Here is an 18,634-nt window from a genome sequence, read left to right as displayed (position 1 = left end):
TTGGCAACACTGCCCACACACACACACACGCCGGCCAGACCACTACGGTGAAAGCTCCGAACTTCCTGTCAGAAGCATGCTGTTTGTGTTTAATCCAAGGTCTGACTTTTCATTTTCTTTTTTTAAACTTAAGTTTGATACCAATATAGGTCATACTGAAGGCATTTAATGGTCAAAATATTATGAATAAATATTTGAATATATTCAAATATTAATATTAATAAACAAACGAACTTCGAATATTATTTTTGGGCAAAAGTCAAAGCCCTAACTTGAATATGAACGCTTGATCCTGATGCTTTTCCTTTCTTTTTTCTCTGTCTTTGTTGTTTGTGGTTGTTGTTGTTTTGTTAAAGGTGCTGTAGGTAGGATTGAGAAGATCCAGGAATTAGCCAAAAAATTTGAACATCAACAAATTCTCAGCCCCCTTCCGCTAAAGCTCAAAACGGTCTCCTAAGCCCCTCCCCCACAAGGGAGAATGAATGCGTGTGCATGAGCAGTGCTTGACACGCAGTTAGACACCCTTGGCCCTGATTGGTGCATCTGAACAGTTAGACACCCCCCCCCTGGCCCTGATTGGTGCATCTGAACAGTTAGACACCCCCCTGGCCCTGATTGGTGCATCTGAACAGGGAGCTGTGGATTTTTGCAAATCCCACTCCAGGCTGTAGGTGGAGCCAGAGGAGCTGGATTTATTTTTTAAATGACCTGCTTCATGTAGTTCTACTGGAAAATAGGGTCAGTTTCAGCTAATATGACAGAAAGGTAGTTTTATAAGGCTTACCTACTGCACCTGTAACTGCTGCTGCGTGTGTGTGTATGTGTGTGTGTGTGTGTGTGTGTGTGTGTGTGTGTGTGTGTGTGTGTGTGTGTCTAATTGTGATTGTGACAACGAGATGCTACATCTCAATGGGTTATTCCTAATAAAGATTTTGATGCTCTTTCAAATATCAGAGTAATTTCCTAAAGAAAGAAAGCTGATAAAACTTGACTATTTCTCCTACTCCTAAACATAGGACCAAATATGCGTCACTCAGAGAATTTTTCGGCCGGTTAGGCATCAATTCCGACCCTGAGATGCTCCATAAACATGGACCCGATATCTGTAAGTCAAACTTGAGCGCCATTTGCTTGGTGAGATCCTAACACATACAGTTTAAAACCACAAACAACTGGTGATGCAACTCTGTTACTTTGGCCGTTAACCTTCACAAAGAGGGAAAGAAAAGATTCACGCGAGTGACGTTTTCGGCTGTTCATCACTTACCAGCAGAGTCATGTTATCATCTGCGAGTGGAGCTGAAACATTGAAGCCGAGCACAGATGCTGAGGAACAGAAACACGAGAAGGAAACACAGAAAACCAAATGAATGATGGGTAACATGAACGGTAAAACCCAGAGTGGCGTTTGATAGGAGTCAACCACAGTTAAATTAAAGACAACATCTGTATCTGTGTATAAAATACTCCCTGCAGGCTGGAAACACGGCTCTGTAAAGTCTGTAGCGGCTCAATTGGGAAGGTTTAAGTTGAGAACAGTTACAATGAATTCCAATGTTGAATCTCACATACTAATAGTACTCATACTGTCCTCTGTGAAGGAGGAAGTCTTCAAAGCCCAAAAAAAACATACCGTAATGTAATTTGTTTTGGTTGTTTCACATGATACATATCTGTATTTCTTTTGTAGTCTCTGTTTTTTTTGTTAGTTTTAAAAAAAAATATGTGCATCAATCACAGCCGCTGTGATGGCCTAAGCCACACAGGTTAAACAGCCAGCAATGGTAATATGGTACACAATTTCACCCCATGCTTTTTAGTACACCTTAATTTATTGTGCAGTCAGCCACACCCCAAAAAATGTCAACATTAAAACAAACACATTACACGGTTTGGTTAATTCATAATCCACGTTTATTTCCTTTAGCTTTATATGGTTTAAATGGTATGCACTCTTTTCTACATTGTAAGGTTTTTGTTATAGTCACCATTATATTCTGTCTTTGTTACCATGCTGGGGGTGAGGTCCTTGGTGCAGAAGAGGCGTGGCCAAGGGTAAAGGACTGTTATATACTATGGCCTGCCAATTGGGCCGTACCATCAGATGCCATGCTGGAGGGGGGGATTTAGGTTTAGGTTGAGTTTATTTGTATTAGTTGCAATTATGTCCATTTTGGTTTTCCCCTGTGTATTATTTGGTTTGGCCAAGTTAGTATATACGTTCCCTTTTTGTCTCATTCTGGAGGTCAGTTTTGTTGAGTTCACAGACATTTTTGGATGAAGTTATATTTAGTTGACCTATTTTAGAGGTCCAGATATTAAGTTCTTGGTTTATATTGTTTTGTTAATTCTTTGGGTAAATTAAAAACCCACTTTTTCAACAAACTCCTGTCTTCCTCATTGTGTTACTGCTTGGTCCTTGACAGCCGCATTAAAAACAAAATCTGACGATTCGGTTTTTAACTTTTCAGAGCCACCTTTCAAGCCTACAGGCAGCGAGTGAGTTCCTCTAATCAAGTTACTTAAAATGTTGTTCAAACATGCTCAACCAGGGTCAACATACTCACTTTGTCAGACAGCAGCCGATAAAAATGAGGCAGAAACAGAAAAGATACACGAATCATCACAGAGTAAAGACCAAATAATTACATCTAATCAATCATCTTATTCAAAGTATCTCCCTAAATAAACACACAGAATTAATGTTTCCCTGGGCTCATATCTTACAAGGGTCAAGTCATTTCCTAATTATGTCTTGATGATGATGATACACATTAATAATATTGTCGCTGTTATTGTTATTGCGTGACTTAAGTGAATCAGAACAAACTTTTTAAGACACCAAAGCTTCACAATAACTAACTAAGCGATGGAGGCAGCGGTAGAGCAGCAACTCCTGTGTTCTGGGAGGTAAAATCACCGTTTTTGTCAAAGGAGTCTGGTGGCTTTAAAGAGAGCGGAGATAACGGCTTCAGTTCCCTGTCATAAAGGGCTGTCTGACAGCAAGGTAGAGCACTGAAAATACTCTAAATATAGCGTCCACTTAAACTGATAGAGATGTTTTTAGGGGTCTAAATGTGTTTAGCTGCTGCCCTCCGACCACAGCAGGGCGTTTTCTCATCTTCATGCTGACTATTAGAGTTTAACGTTAAAGTTCATTAAAGTTAAAGTTCTACTTGCCCAAAGTCAATTTTTACTGGCCCCTATATAACAAAAAACATGAAAAAAAGGCCTTCGGGGGGGAAAATCCCCAAAAAACGACCAAAGCCAGGAAAAAATAAATTAAAAAAAAAGCGTTGACAAAAAGTTATTAAAAAAAGCATCTAAAAAAACGTCAAACTGCGGAAAAATAAGTTAAAAAAGCGTAAAAAAAACACTCTTTAAATGTAAAATTAAAAAAAAAAAAAAAGACGTCAAAAAATGTAAATAAAACAAGACACAAGACAAAAAGTCCAAAATATTGAAACCTCATCAAGCATCAAGCATCAACTCAATTCGTGGTGGCCTAAAGGTTAGAGAAGCGAGCCTGTGACCGGGAGGTCGCCAGTTCAATCCCCCAGACCGACAGGATAAAAAAAAAAAATCTCCCTCCCTCATCACCACCACTGAGGTGCCCTTGAGCAAAGCCCTTAACCTCCAACGGCTCCAGTGGAGCTGCTCAGTGGCCAGCAGATCAGACTGGGGTTGTACTGGGCAGCTCCCTGGTATGAATATGGAACTGGGGGAATGTGATCAGGTCATCGTTGCAAATGAGAAGTTGTTCTCATTCAACTTACCTGGTTAAATAAATAAAATATCATTCAACAGGCGTTCTCCGACGGAGCAAGACAACAATGACGTCACTTATCATACGATGATGCATGAACGGGCCGGTGGGCTGTTATATTTACTTGCCCAAAACATCAAAACTTCTCAACTATCCCTTTAAGTATGGTACCTAACATTTGTCTGTCTGCTCCATCTCTAAATATTTCATTTACCATATCAGTTATTCCAGTATGGGAGGAAAGATTTTTGTGGTGGAGTTAAATCGCATCAAGAAAATAAAGAAAGGGGTTTGCCGACTCACCCTGGTCCGGCGCGATGCATTCACACTTGTAGGAAGTTATGTAGTCAGGCTTGAAGCCGCGGTTGATTGGGTAATATTTCAAGGCTCCTACCTGTGAAGAACAAACCGCTGTTATCTTGTGGTTAAGTGTCCTTTTAAAGTGCCCATATTATGAAAAAATCCCCTTTTCTGGGATTTGGGGTGTTATTTTGTGTCTCTGGTGCTTCCACACGCATACAGACTTCATCCATGGTGTTCTGAGTGAGATACGGTTTCTGAATGTGTCCTGCCTTCAGTCTCCGGGTGAGCTGGTCAAGATCGGCACGGCTTTCTACGTCACAAGCCGAAACGAACTGGCTAACCGCAACCGTTAGCATGCTAGCGTTAGCATGCTAGCGTTAGCTAGAATGCTACCTCGTTCTCAATGGCAAAGCACTGCTACAACACACACAAGTTCACCATCATCTCCAAAAGAACTACTTCCATGTGCGCCCTGGTTTAGAAGAAGTCTCCCAGCTGATCCTGCCTTGGAACTGACTGAAGTTGGAGAAACAGCCTTTCTTTTACTGTCTATGGAGCTAGCTGACATGATCTACGATCTGAGCTACTGCGCATGTGCGAGTGCAATCAAAGATAGTACAGAAGAAGAAGAAGAGATGTCTCACTCTGTAGCTAAAACAGAAACCAGGTGAAAAGAGGATCTGCAGCAGTGAGAGAGAGCTGTGCAGTACAACAAAAATATGGTGTTTTTTGAAAATTAAACCATGTAAACCTATTCTGGTACAACCTTAAAATACAATTATGAACCTGAAAATGAGCATAATATGGGCGCTTTTAAACACCTGGCGTTTGTCCCTTTCACATGTTACCTACCATCTTCTTGATGGCATCAGAGATGAATATGAAGGAGATGAGGCTGGAGAACCCCTCCTCTGTGAAGCGCGTCATGTACTTGATAATGTAGCTGGCGTCCGTGACTACCAGCAGGAAACACTGGAGACACGAATGAATGCCGATCCACAGACGCAACTCCATGTAGTCGATACCGTTGCTCCTGTTGAGAGATAAAGTGTTGGAAGGGTAACGATACATCAATCTGGAACGATATATCGATTCAATTCAATTTTATTTATAGTATCAAATTATAACAGGAGACTGAGTCAAGACCAAGCAGGGAAGCAGAGTTTGTGTCCCGGAAGAAGTTTAAGGTGCTCTAAGCGATGTCAGGCGTTTTTTAGGCTACAAAATTTTTTGTCACATACAGCAAACATCTCCTCACTATCTGCTAGCTACCTGTCCCCTGAACACACTGTAAAAAACATCTCCTCACTATCTGCTAGCTGTCTGTCCCCTGAACACACTGTAAAAAACATCTCCTCACTATCTGCTAGCTGTCTGTCCCCTGAACACACTGTAAAAAACATCTCCTCACTATCTGCTAGCTGCCTGTCCCCTGAACACACTGTAAAAAACATCTCACTATCTGCTAGCTGCCTGTCTCCTGAACACACTGTAAAAAACATCTTACTATCTGCTAGCTGCCTGTCTCCTGAACACACTGTAAAAAACATCTTACTATCTGCTAGCTGCCTGTCTCCTGAACACACTGTAAAAAACATCTTACTATCTGCTAGCTGTCTGTCCCCTGAACACACTGTAAAAAACATCTCACTATCTGCTAGCTGCCTGTCCCCTGAACACACTGTAAAAAACATCTCCTCACTATCTGCTAGCTGCCTGTCCCCTGAACACACTGTAAAAAACGAGGTCTCTGTAGACAGCCCAGGCTCCACAAACGGCAACAAAAACAAACTGCGCCAACCTGCACCACCACACATAACAAACCTTCCAGCCAATAACAGACAAGAAGGATTTGGTTGAGCCATCACTGCAGCAGCGTTAGCACGTAGGCTACTTCCACGATGCGCGTTCATGACTGTTTCAGGAAGCACGGGAGGGGAGGGGGAGGGGACGGGAAGAGGAGGAGGGAGGGTGAGTTAGCCTCCGTTTTGTTTGACAATACTTCGAACGTCAACAAGAAGTGCCGTCACCCAACATCGCTTAGAGCACCTTTAAGGGGAACACACAAGACTATCACCCAGGAAACAGGTGTTCATGTCCTGGGAGTACTACTTAGGGGACCAGTGTTTTAACCCAAACCATAATCTTTTTTCTAATCTTAACTAGTGTTTTTTGGCTAAACTTAACTGTCATCGCGTGACGGTCACCTTTTGTCGGCTAAACTCAACTGCAACGACCGCTGAAACATATTCAGTGACTGAAACCTAATACCTTAATTATTTTATTTGTTACACATTTTCACATTAACAGTATTACGTTTAAAGTAGTCTCGCATAGCCAGACCTTCCTCCACAGCGCTGCATAGGAGGATCTGGCTAGTCTACACAGCACTCCTGGATGGGAGAAAAATGTGTTCTGGTTTATTGGCGTTTCTTTAAACCAATCACAATCGTCTTGGGCGGAGCTAAGCCCCCGCATACAATGACTGTGCCTCTGCAAAATAGCCTCGGGAAGGAACTTGTTTTGGTGGAACGTGTGTACGTTCAAAAGTAGTTTTAGTAACAGAAAACTCCGATTGGACAGATAGTCTAGCTAGCTGTCTGGATTTACCCTGCAGAGATCTGAGGAGCAGTTAACCATAGTCCTCACAAATCAGCCAGAGGTTAGAACGCCAACACAGAGAAGGCCCAAGGTTACGGACATCCCCCCCGACCCATACCCAGTACCATACACATCTGTGTGCTTTTGCTTACTTGCTGAATTCATAAAGCAGTTTCTCAAAGATGAGAATGGGTCCAGTTGAACTGAGGATGATGAGAGGTTGACCGCTGAAAGCACAAAACACAGTCCCCGCCAAAGCAGTGCCGAGGAAACTCTCCATCACTCCCTTTGAAAAGAGAAGGAACAGACAGACAGAAAGACGTCCATTAACCTGTGAGGGGATGTCCAATTTTGTCAGTTATAATCCACAATGGAAACAATGGTTAGTGCCAGCCTTCATGAAGACCTGGTAGTTGTCGGTAGCGTCCCCTAGCAGTCCCCCGAAGGTGATGGCATTGGTGATGCAGCCCAGGTAGATGAAGACCACGGCGGAGATGGACTGGATGTGGAAGCCGTCATAGATGTCACTACAAATCCACGGGGCCTTCCGCTTGATGTCCAGCCATAATCCGCCTGCAAACCTATCAGAAGTTCAAGTTCAATACTTTATTGCCATGTCAACATAGTTGATTGGAATTTGTCTTGGTGCCAATCAGGTTAAAAAAAGCAATAGATACACAGGAACATACAGTACAATCACATCGACAATCATTCAAACCAGTAAAAAGCTGTAAAGACTGTGCTATTGCAACTTCCCATAAAGTGTCTTGTGAATCTATAAAGTGCATTTGAATAATTTGCAGGTTTACTCTGCAAGGTGCCTAAGCATTAAAGGTCCCATGGCATGAAAAGTACACTTTATGAGTTTTTTTTTTTAACATTAATATGAGTTCCCCCAGCCTGCCTATGGTCCCCCAGTGGCTAGAAATGGTGATAGGTGTAAATCTCCCATTCCCTTTAAAAGCCAGGCGCGTTTGGACCTTGGAGCATTGCTGTTATGATGGAGGATTTACACCCTAATATTTTTATTTGTAATCTTCTGCATGTGTGTGTGTGCTACTGTGTGTGTGTGTGCTACTGTGCGTCCCTGTGTGTGTAACAAGCATAGTGTGTACGCGCTGTGCACGAGCCTAGGAGCATTTTACTAATGCTCTGTTAAAATAACAATGAAATGCTGCGTTACTGACTTTAGACCAGGTTTTTGTTGGTCAATGGCGCGATCACTTCCCACTGCCTCAAGATAGCAATACGCCCAGAATGCACCTGAACATACCTCCCTGTAAGACCAGCACGCCCAGAATGCACCTGAACACACCTCCCTGTAAGACCAGCACGCCCAGAATGCACCTGAACACACCTCCCTGTAAGACCCGCTACTGGAGCTGAAAACATTTGTGTGCACGGAGATCGCTTCTGGCTCAAAACGCTGCTTAAAAACCAAAAACGTAAATGTAGCCTAAAGGAACATCGCTACGATGACAGAGCCCGGATGAAGCTAGCCTGGGAAAACCCTGACGAACTTCCGGCAAATTGGAGATTTTGCTCTGCAAGTCAGTCTGGCCAAGAGCCCATTCAAGCCCATTTCCAATTTTTCCAAATCGAGGCACCAATCACAACCGTTGAGGCGGGCTTTACACGATGACGATAGTGCAGCGACCCGTTGATGCCGCTGTCGCTGCTAAGTCACCCAGATCGTTGGTCCTGATTGGTTGAAGGACTATCCAATTGCGCCCAGAGGCATTTGAGCGGCGTCCGTTGGTGACACCCCTTTGGAAATGGGCTGTGAATGAAGCTTCCCTCAGACCCACTCTCAGTTACACCTGAGAAGGGTCTGGTTGTCAGCCAGGCCCTGTGACATATATGACTCAGTGCTCTCATACCTCCCGGTGAACTTCAGCTCCTCTCCGAGCTCATGTGGAGCTGGTAACTCCGTGTCCTCTCCTCCGGCTGCGCCGCCGGCCGAGCCGTTCATTTGACCCAGCTCGTTGAGGTTCAGCACTGACTTCCTGCGGTAAACATGGAGACAGAACCAGCGCAGGGCTCATTTAAAAAGGCATTTGTCAAGAAGTTATCTGGAGACGTGGACACTGAAGTTGGCTGTATTAAACAAAAAATACAAATAATGATAGGTATCAAAGTGTGAACATATAAAAGGATCTAAGGGCATTGTCACACATCTTCTTAAATTCACCTTTTTAGGGTGTTTGCATATAACCGATCGCCATGTGTTTAACATCAAAATGTTCAGAACAAACTCAGCTTTCCGTATAGTGAGACCCAAATCTGTCCCAGAGCGTCCCAGACGTGTAAAGAGATAATTTGGCGCTAAAGCTGAAACATTGATGTTGGCTTTTTGAAATTCCTCAAATCTCTTTTGAAAACAAACCTTAAAAGGTGCAGAAGGTAAAGCCTTATAAAGCTAAATTTGTGTCATATCTGCTGAAACTAACCCTATGTTCCAGTAGAACTACATGAAGCAGGTAATAAAAAAATAATAATTCCACCTCCTCTGGCTCCACCTACAGCCTGGAGTGTGATTTGCAAAAATCCACAGCTCCCCGTTCAGATGCACCAATCAGGGCCAGGTGTCTAACTGTGTGTCAATCACAAACTCATTCTCCCTTGTGAGGGGAGGGGCTTACAAGTCCGTTTTGGGCTTTACCTGAAAGGGGGTTAGGACTGAGAAGTTGTCGATGTTCACATTTTTTGACTTTTTTGACTTTTCACAATCCTACCTACAGCACCTTTAACTTATGATGTGTTGTACGTATTGTTTTGGTGGTTGAAATGAGTTAACCAAAGTCTTAAAGCTGCTTACACATATAGCCGACGGCCGACCGTTGACAGAAAAGCCAGTCGAAATGATCAGTCTCCCCGTGTTGGTCCCAAAAAGTGCCTCAGAACACACCAAAAAGACGAGAGGCGACGAGACGTAATACATCTCAATAACAGCAGGCGGCGCTAATCTGTAATGTTGCCCAGGAAATGAAAACCGGCAGCTGATTGGATGAACGCGTCACATGGGTTTGTTTTCTCCGGAAATTCAAAGCCAGACTGTCATGGCGGCTCGTTCAGAATACGATATCTCATATTGTACTAAAATAGTTCACCGAAACGTGTTTCTGAAAACATTTTAAGAGAGAAAAAGGCCGATTTTCGTCAGATTTTGAGAGACTCTAGTCACGCTCATTCCGCTCGCCATATCCTGGTGAGTCCCGACTGCCCTGCCGCCGACTGAACATGACAGGTCGGCCAAAATGAACGCCGACAGCCCCCCCAGACTGACGACGGCACGGGACACACCGAACAGACTCGAGTCACCGACCTCGCCAGACTGTCCCACGGCCGATTATCGGCTAAGCGTGTCCAGGCTAAGTGGTTCACAAAGTAGTGTTACTATATGATAAAAATAGTACATAAAAGTCTGAAATGAACTTTTGTAATATCGCTTTTTTGAGTAGGGGCGTCTTTCATTGTCAGAGGGTTAATTATGTTTAAGGATATGATTACGTGATGAATGTACATGCCTCATTTCTGCCGATGGGACCTTCTTGGGAGGTTCGATGCGTATTTTTGGGTCCCATTCTCCTGGAGGGAGGACTATCACCTCGTCCAGAAACTCATCCACACCCGCGATCAGGTCTTCACGGTCCCGGGCTTTGTAGGCCACATCACTAAACAGCTGACGGGGAAAATAATTAAATTAAATCAGATTGAATGTGTATATTGGAGGTTGGACAGTGCCAGTCACCAGTGGTGAAGTACATTTACTCCAGTACTGTACTTGAGTCTTTTCTTTTCATGCCACTTTCTACTTCTACTCTGCTACATTTCAGAGAGAAATATTTTACTTTTTACTCCACTACATTCATCTGTTACAGCTTTAGTTACTAGTTACTTTACACATTAAGATTTCTGCGCACAAAACACATGTAGTTTATAAAATACGTTTTATGTATTTATGCATATGCATTGAGTACTTTTACTTTTAATAATTTAAGTACATTTTCGTGATGATAGTTACAGACTTTTAAGTAACATTTTCAATGCGGTACTTTTACTTGTAACAGTATTTTCACAGCGTGGTATTAGTACTTTTTACTAAAAGGGTAACTACAGTTTTTTTCAACCTATGTCCCATGTTTTTGTGTCTAAGTGACTGATGGGAACAACAATCTTTTACATTGGTCTAGTATTAAGCGAGATCTCTGCAGTCGGCAGCGGAGAAACTAGAGCTACAATCTAAGTTAGTAGGACAACTGTCCAGCTTGTATTTACCTTCACAAAATTCCTCGTTTTGCCGCTGACAGACTCAGATTATTATTCTAAGTGTCTGACAACATTATGGAAAGGATCCCTTCAGAGATAGACCTTTAAAACCTCTTTGAGACCTTTCTGTTTAACCAGAAACAGCTCTGAAGTCTCTAGCTCTAAACCCACCAGACTCCATTTAAAAAAACAATACTTTTAGCGTGTATAGAGCCAACATATCTTCACATGTAAATTGGTAAATTATGTGTTTATTTCAACCAAAACTAGAGTTGTGATGGTTGGAAAAGTGAAAAGACGACCCACAAGGGCTTTTCATAGTTTTATATTGTTTCTGTCGACTTTGAATGAAGTGTATATTACGATGCTAAAATTACTGTTTATTTAAATGGAGTCTGGTGGGTTTAGCGAACGCAATTTCACGGATTTATGTATTTTATGTTTAAAAAAAGGATCTTACTCTTAACAGAAAGGTCGACCTCTTTAGAAATCCTTTCCATAATGTTGTCAGACACTTAGAATAATAATCTGAGCCTGTCAGTGGCTAAACGAGCACTTTTGTGAAGTTAAATACAAGCTGGACAATTGCCCTAATAACTTACATTTTAGCTTTTTTCTCCGCTGCCGACTGCAGAGACCTCGCTTAATACTGAACCAATGTCAGTAAGATTGTTGTTCTCATCAGTCACTTAGACACAATAACATGGGAAAATAGGGTTTCCAGGTTGAAAAAAACAGTAGTTACCCTCTAAGTAAATGATCTGAATGCTTCTTCCACCACTGCTAGTCACTTACATCGTCCACCATGAGCGTAGCGATAGCTCTGCCGATCTCATTGTAGGACTTGGTTTTGCCATAAGGACCCAGCAAGATGAAGAGAAACCTGTCAGAAGAGAAGGATGAGAGGCTTATGAATGAAAAACACATACTCTATGGAGAGAGATAAAAGAGGAGACCTATTTAACTTTTACTAGATTAACACTTTAGAACGCACAGCATTATGCAGTGCATTACCATGTATTTATTTATATATTTACTCGTATTTGTACCTTGTCTGTGAACTGTCCTTTTATGTGCTACCATTTGTGCCTTTTAACTGCCCCTTGGGGACAAATAAAGTTAACTGAGTTGAACTGAAATGAATAAGAGACACCGACCTTGTGGGCACGGGGACTTCGGTGAGGCCTCCCAGAGTGGTGGCCTGAGCCAAACGTACAAACGAGACGAAGGGTTTGTCCAGAAAATCCACCTCGCCGACCAGGACGTTGGAAGCTTCGGCGTCACGAGGAATTTTCTTCATGAACTTATTCTTCAGCTGGCAGAAGAGAGAGGAACAGAAACAGGGAGAGCATGAGAAGACATGATGTGTTTGAGGCATGCTGCCGCTGCAGCGGACCTTTCCCAACTGCTGATGCAGTGGTGTAGTCTACTTGATACGCAGGTATACACAGTATACCCACTAAGAAAGCTCCAGGACTTCCATATACCCACTTAAAAATGCCCAATTACATGTAAAAACATACTTTCAATTATATTTTTGATCTATTTTGAATTGTCATCTGTGTTTGTATGGCTATGTCTGTATGCCCCCCACCCCCCCAATTCAGATTCTGGCCAATATACAGTACAGTATACCCACTACAATACATTAGACTACACCACTGTGCTGATGTGTGCCATGATCAACGGACGCTATACAGAAAATCTAAAGGATTTTAGACAAAAAATGCAACAACCAAACATTAAGAACTATCTTTTTCTAAGTGTCAACAGAGCCCCTTTTTCCGTAGGAAACTCTGCAGATTTCAGGTTCAACAGTCAGTCCTGGAAGCGTTTACAAATGTGTCATTGAATCAGTAATAACCCCAATATATCAGCTTGGTTTGGGTCACTATCCAACCTCCATCGCAACCCAATGAAAGAAATCATATCAATGAGCAGTAAACTTAAATAGGATAAGGTCATAACAGCTTGACCACAACTATGCATGATAAAAATTGCTTTTTAAATTGTTTTAATTGTAATTAAGTTTACATTTGTTTAGTTTTTTTTGTTCTTATGTGTATTGCTGTATTTGGAATGATCTTGTGTGGTCACTGCTGCGAAACCAATTGCCCCTTTGGGGACGAATAAAGTTGACTTGACTTAAAATAATCGGACTGGAGCAGAAAACACTGATCGGTATTTACAATAGAAGGACTAAATTAAAAAGGTAGATCCCCCGTTAAACCTGGACAGCTGTGTTTTCAGTTGGTCTGGCTCGCGCTGGATGTTCTCACCTTCCTCTCTCAAATGTTTTCAGCTCCAGTAGAGGGAAAGGTCCGGAAGCACCAGTGTTGTTGTACTCGAGATGCATCTTGGTCTCAACACCACTTTTTGAAGGTCTCGTCTAGAAATCGACCGCATTTTTACTCCATCTCGGTCTCGGTCTCGGATGAAGAGGACTCTGGATTTTACTTCAAGACCGGTCAAGACTAGACCGGGTAAACCTAGCCCGATCTGCCGGTGATTTGATCTCTCCCTGCAGCTCAGGCTGGAAACCTGTACGTTTGTCTATCCTGCTTCCGTTACAAATTTTGCGGGGACCAATCACAAACTGGCTTATCCACCTGGCGCGCTATTGGCGGGTTTAACACGATGACGATAGGGAAGCGACCAAGCAGCTTCTTGTTTACATTCAACATTGCGGCCATGGAAGCGCAGCGACCCGCTGATGCAGCTGTCACTGCTACTTCACCGGGATCGTTGCTCTGATTGGTTGAAGGATTGTCCAATTGTGTACAGAGTCATTTGAACTTTGCCCGTTGATCACGCCTCTTATGCGGTAGAAAATACAGAGAAATCTTAAAAAGACTGAGCTTGGTCTGGTGATAGCCAGACTAGGTCAAGACCACAACTGCAGGGATATCACTTTGCCTGTGCGTTGTCTAATTTTATGTGTTAATATCATTACTGCGATTGGATGTAAATCTTCCTGCTTCAAATGCAACCAATAACTTGACTCATTTCTAATTTAAAATGTGTTACTGTTAACCGCCCTCTCAACGCCCCCATTAACACGCACTGGTCTGGTCTTGGTCTTGACTCGGTGTCTCAAACTCCCATCGCTTCGGGAAACAACAACAACCTTCGAGCTAGCAAGTTATACACTGAAAATGTCCAGTTTTGAAGAAAATGTGGATCGTGAAATAAGGTAGGCCTGCCTGGTTCTTTCGGGGAATTATTGTAAAGATGTATCCAGCTAATTTAAATAGCTCACGTTACTATATTGGGTGAACAGTTAACTTTATTTAGTATTGTATGTGGCGTTTTCTTTTTGCGGGGTGCAAACGTTCCACCAAAACAAGCTCCTTCCTGAGACTATTTTGCCGAACAGCGCTGCGGAGGAGTAGTCTCGCTTTGCCAGACCTTCCTCCACAGCGCTGCGACGGAAGGTCTGGCTAGTCCACACAGCATTCCTGGATGGGAGAAAAACGTGCTCTGGTTTAATGGCATTTCTTTAAACCAATCACAATCATCTTGAGCGGCGCTAAGCTCCGGACAGAGCCACGAAGCCTCTGCAAAATATCCTCTGGAAGGAACTTGTTTTGGTGGAACGTGTACGTTCAAAAGTAGTTTTAGTCGTGCAACAGAAAACTCAGATTGGACAGATAGTCTAGCTAGCTGTCTGGATTTACCCTGCAGAGATCTGAGGAGCAGTTAACCAGAGTCCTCACAAATCCACCGGAGGTTAGAACGCCAACACAGAGACAGAGGAAGGGGACGCACAGCTGGCCGAAAAGAGGGACATCCGGCGGAATATCCGACGGCACAGGAAGAATCTCCAAAGTGGAAAGCCGTCGATATATAGACTGCACTGTGACTAGTTAGGATCAAAAACAAACGTTGGGGGCACCGTTGGGGGCAAAAAACTGGCACTGGTTATGGTTATAGTTATGGTTATGGTTAGGGGTAGGGTTAGGTGCCTTGAAGGCAGCGGTCGCAGCGCTGCCTGGAAGGAGCAGCTGGGGGGAAAAAACACCATCGAGCAACTTTTATGTTTATCTGTGTTTTTTGGCACTGGCACTGGTTATAGCACTGGCACTGGTTATGGTTATGGTTATAGTTATGGTTATGGTTAAGGGTAGGGTTAGGTGCCTTGAAGGCAGCGGTCGCAGCGCTGCCTGGAAGGAGCAGCTGGAGGCAAAAAACACCATCGAGCAACTTTTATGCATCTTTCAATTTGGGTTTCAGCCTCACAGAGCTGTTTGGGTGGCTGTGTACTCAGCACATGTTTTCCACAGTATCCGGGGCACTCCTCCTCCTCCGAACCAAGAAAACACGTGGCAGCGGCGTGGTGGGTGCTTAAAATTAAAATCTCCTCATAATCTGTTAATGCGGCTTTCGGAGTCAACTCAACAACTGGTCCTCATTCACTCTCCCACAACTTCTTGGTCCTAAGAAACCACAAACAACACATTTTAATCTCTCAATGCTATTGATGAATTAAAGGGTAACTACCTTTTTTTTTTTTTCAACCTGGAAACTATTTCCCTATGTTTTTGTGTCTAAGTGACTGATGAGAACTACAATCTTTGACATTGGTCCAGTATTAAGTGAAATCACTGCAGTCGGCAGCAATGAAACAGGCTACAATGTAAGTTAATAGAGCAATTGTCCAGCTTGTATTTACCCTCACAAAAGTGCTCGTTTTTCCACTGACAGGCTCAGATTAATATTCTAAGTGTCTGACATAATTATGGAAAGGATTTCTAAGGAGGTCGACCTTTCTGTTAAAGAGTAAGATCCTTTTTTTAAACATAAAAACATCCGCAAAATTGAGTTCGCTAAACCCACCAGACTCCATGTAAATAAACACTAATTTTAGCATCGTAAAATACACTTCATTCAAAGTTGACAGAAACAAAATAAATATGTGAAAAGCCGTTTTGGGTCGTCTTTCCACTTTTCCAACCATCACCACTCTAGTTTGGGTTGAAATAAACATATAGTTTACTGATTTACATGTGAAAATTTGTTGGCTCCATACACGCTAAAAGTAAAAGTAATAGCTGTTTCTGGTTAAACAGAAAGGCCTAAAGAGGTTTTAAAAAGGTCTATCTCTGTAGGGATCCTTTCCATAATGTTGTCAGACACTTAGAATACTAATATGAGCCTGTCAGCGGCAAAAACAACACTTTTAGTGGACCAAATTGACGATGCACATTTGGCCCATAGGGTTTCATTGCTGCCCGGTCTGTGGCTGCCGGTTACAGCGTTCAAACTTATTACTTACTCAATTTCAAAGATCGTTGTTCCCATCAGTCACTTACACACAAAAACATAGGAAAATAGGGTCCAGGTTGAAACCCCCGAAATAAACCTTGAAAGAATAATCCATTTCAGTTGCCATCTGTCATGTTATGACCTCTTGTACTTGTACTGTATGAGCGTGCATATTGGTCGTATCAAAGAAAGATGGAGGTGCCGTGCCAGCTTCTGTGAACAAATAATTAAAGCAGACTCAAAGGATCACATTGAAGTTCTTGTCAAGATATTTACCCGAATGACCAAATTACTGCAGCCGGTTGAACGATGAAAGAAAAAGCGAGCGACTAAAACTTTAATGTTCCTGCTTTGCGCCCTGCTACACCCTTTTACACCCTGCTACACTCTGCAGTGCCCTGCTACGTCCTGCTACGTCCTGCTACACTCTGCAGTGCCCTGCTACACCCTGCTACACCCTGCTACGCCCTGCTACGTCCTGTTACACCCTGCTACGTCCTGCTACGTCCTGCTACACTCTGCAGTGCCCTGCTACGTCCTGCTATGCCCTGCTACACTCTGCAGTGCCCTGCTACGTCCTGCTACGCCCTGCTACACTCTGCAGTGCCCTGCTACGTCCTGCTACATCCTGCTACGTCCTGCTACATCCTGCTACGTCCTGCTACGCCCTGCAGTGCCCTGCTACGTCCTGCTACGCCCTGCTACACTCTGCAGTGCCATGCTACGTCCTGCTACATCCTGCTACGTCCTGCTACGCCCTGCAGTGCCCTGCTACGTCCTGCTACACTCTGCAGTGCCATGCTACGTCCTGCTACATCCTGCTACGTCCTGCTACACCCTGCAGTGCCCTGCTACATCCTGCTACGCTCTGCAGTGCCCTGCTATGCCATGAACTACTACCACTACTATTTCTAGTCATAGATCCATTATCTTTATTGTGATTATTATTGCCGCTGTTCATCACACCCCCAACCGGCCCCGTCAGACACCTCCTACCAAGAGCCTGGGTCTGTCCCAGGTTTCTCCCTAAAAGGAGTTTTTCCTCCCCACTGTCACACTGAATGCTTACTCTTGGGGGAATTACTGGAATTGTTGGGTCTTTGTAAATTATAGAGTGTGGTCTAGACCTACTCTATCTGTAAAGTGTCCTGAGATAACTCATATTATGATTTAATACTATAAATAAAATTGAATTGAATTACTGTTGGGGGGAGAGATTCAAACAATTAAAGCTCAGAGAAACAACAGAAGCTTAGAAATCTGCACACCGACACACGATGATACGTAGAAACACGCGTGCAGGCACATGCACAAACACAAGTCAACAGCTACCAGGCTGTGTGGATTAGAGGGATTAACAAATTCTGACGACTCTGTGTGCCTCCACTTAAAAAAACAAGCCTCAACTTTGTGTTTGTGTTTAAAACACACAAACACAAAATCGTGCATTGAAAATATTGGGCCAAAGGCCAACCGGATCACATCACTGTCACGTCCTGAGATATAGGATTTGACGACTACATTGCATTTGCCAATTCCAATCTCAGCTGGAAGTGCTGACATGAACAGGCTCCTCAGGCTCTCTGTGACATGGTGCAACCATTACAGGCCAGTGGATTGTCCACTAGAAACACAATCGCAGGGAAACTGTAAAATATCCTTCAGAAAAACCACCTTTTGGCCAGACATCATTCTCAATTAAGGGAGCTAAGGCACGGAATGAGCTGCCCATAGAGCTAAAAGCAATACAAAATGATAAGCTTTTTTAAAATTAAACTGAAGAAGTTTTTAATTAATAATCAGACCTGTCGTCACATATAGGGGTGTGGTGGGACAGCGTGTGGACGGGGACAGATGGATGTGTCTTGTATGTTCATGTGCTTTATGTATTTTAAAGTGACTATAAGGTAACTTTTTAATGTTTCTGAAGCTCTGTCATTTTTCATACAATGGTTTTAAATGACCTGTGTGGCATCACAAGGGGACATGTGGTAGAGGGACGCTATGTTCCTCTACAGGAGTGGCTACCCTATGACAAAATAGCCGCCACTCGAATTACAGGTCCCAGAATGCACCACACGGGGAGGTGCAAATGCCTCAGTCCCTTGATGACAGCAGGTGCCCATGCAAGGAGGGAGAACAAAGAGAGCAGAGGCAGAGAGCAAAGAGGAGTTGGTTTTTTTTTGGGAGAGACTGACATTATAAAAAGAACCTAAGTTACCAGGACTTTGTGAAGACATGTGGTTTGCTCCCAGTCAACTTTTGAGTTGGATTTACTGTTTTGCTGTTGGACTATTTTCTGAAAAAGACTGCTCTAAATTGAAAACCTCTGTTTGCTTGCAACCGCGTTTTGGCTGGTCTCTGGCCTACACCCCCACCTCTCGCGACATCCCACCTGTAACAGCAAACAAGACTAACAGTGCAAAGAAC

The 18,634-nt window shown here is 43.2% G+C and overlaps 1 protein-coding gene across 8 annotated transcripts in view; it reads right to left on the bottom strand.

Moving 5' to 3' along the window:
• The window catches only part of slc4a5b (solute carrier family 4 member 5b), a 96,068-nt gene that overhangs the window by 34,557 nt on the left and 42,877 nt on the right, over nucleotides 1-18,634 (bottom strand). For 7 of the 8 annotated variants that reach the window (XM_039779155.1, XM_039779149.1, XM_039779150.1 and 4 more), the window contains 9 exons: nucleotides 12,097-12,254; nucleotides 11,735-11,822; nucleotides 10,198-10,352; nucleotides 8,551-8,676; nucleotides 7,077-7,251; nucleotides 6,823-6,956; nucleotides 4,922-5,102; nucleotides 4,070-4,160; nucleotides 1,268-1,326 (listed from right to left, as the gene is read on the bottom strand). In XM_039779155.1, coding sequence (XP_039635089.1) covers nucleotides 1,268-1,326; nucleotides 4,070-4,160; nucleotides 4,922-5,102; nucleotides 6,823-6,956; nucleotides 7,077-7,251; nucleotides 8,551-8,676; nucleotides 10,198-10,352; nucleotides 11,735-11,822; nucleotides 12,097-12,254 — 1,167 coding nt within the window. The remainder of the gene's footprint in view (nucleotides 1-1,267; nucleotides 1,327-4,069; nucleotides 4,161-4,921; nucleotides 5,103-6,822; nucleotides 6,957-7,076; nucleotides 7,252-8,550; nucleotides 8,677-10,197; nucleotides 10,353-11,734; nucleotides 11,823-12,096; nucleotides 12,255-18,634) is intronic. The other variant, XM_039779152.1, reaches the window with a different exon arrangement.

The sequence above is a fragment of the Perca fluviatilis genome, chromosome 17, assembly GCF_010015445.1.
Source record: "Perca fluviatilis chromosome 17, GENO_Pfluv_1.0, whole genome shotgun sequence".
Lineage (NCBI taxonomy): Eukaryota > Metazoa > Chordata > Actinopteri > Perciformes > Percidae > Perca > Perca fluviatilis.
Note: the sequence above shows the minus strand (reverse complement) of the source record. Positions and strands in the feature narration are given on the sequence as shown.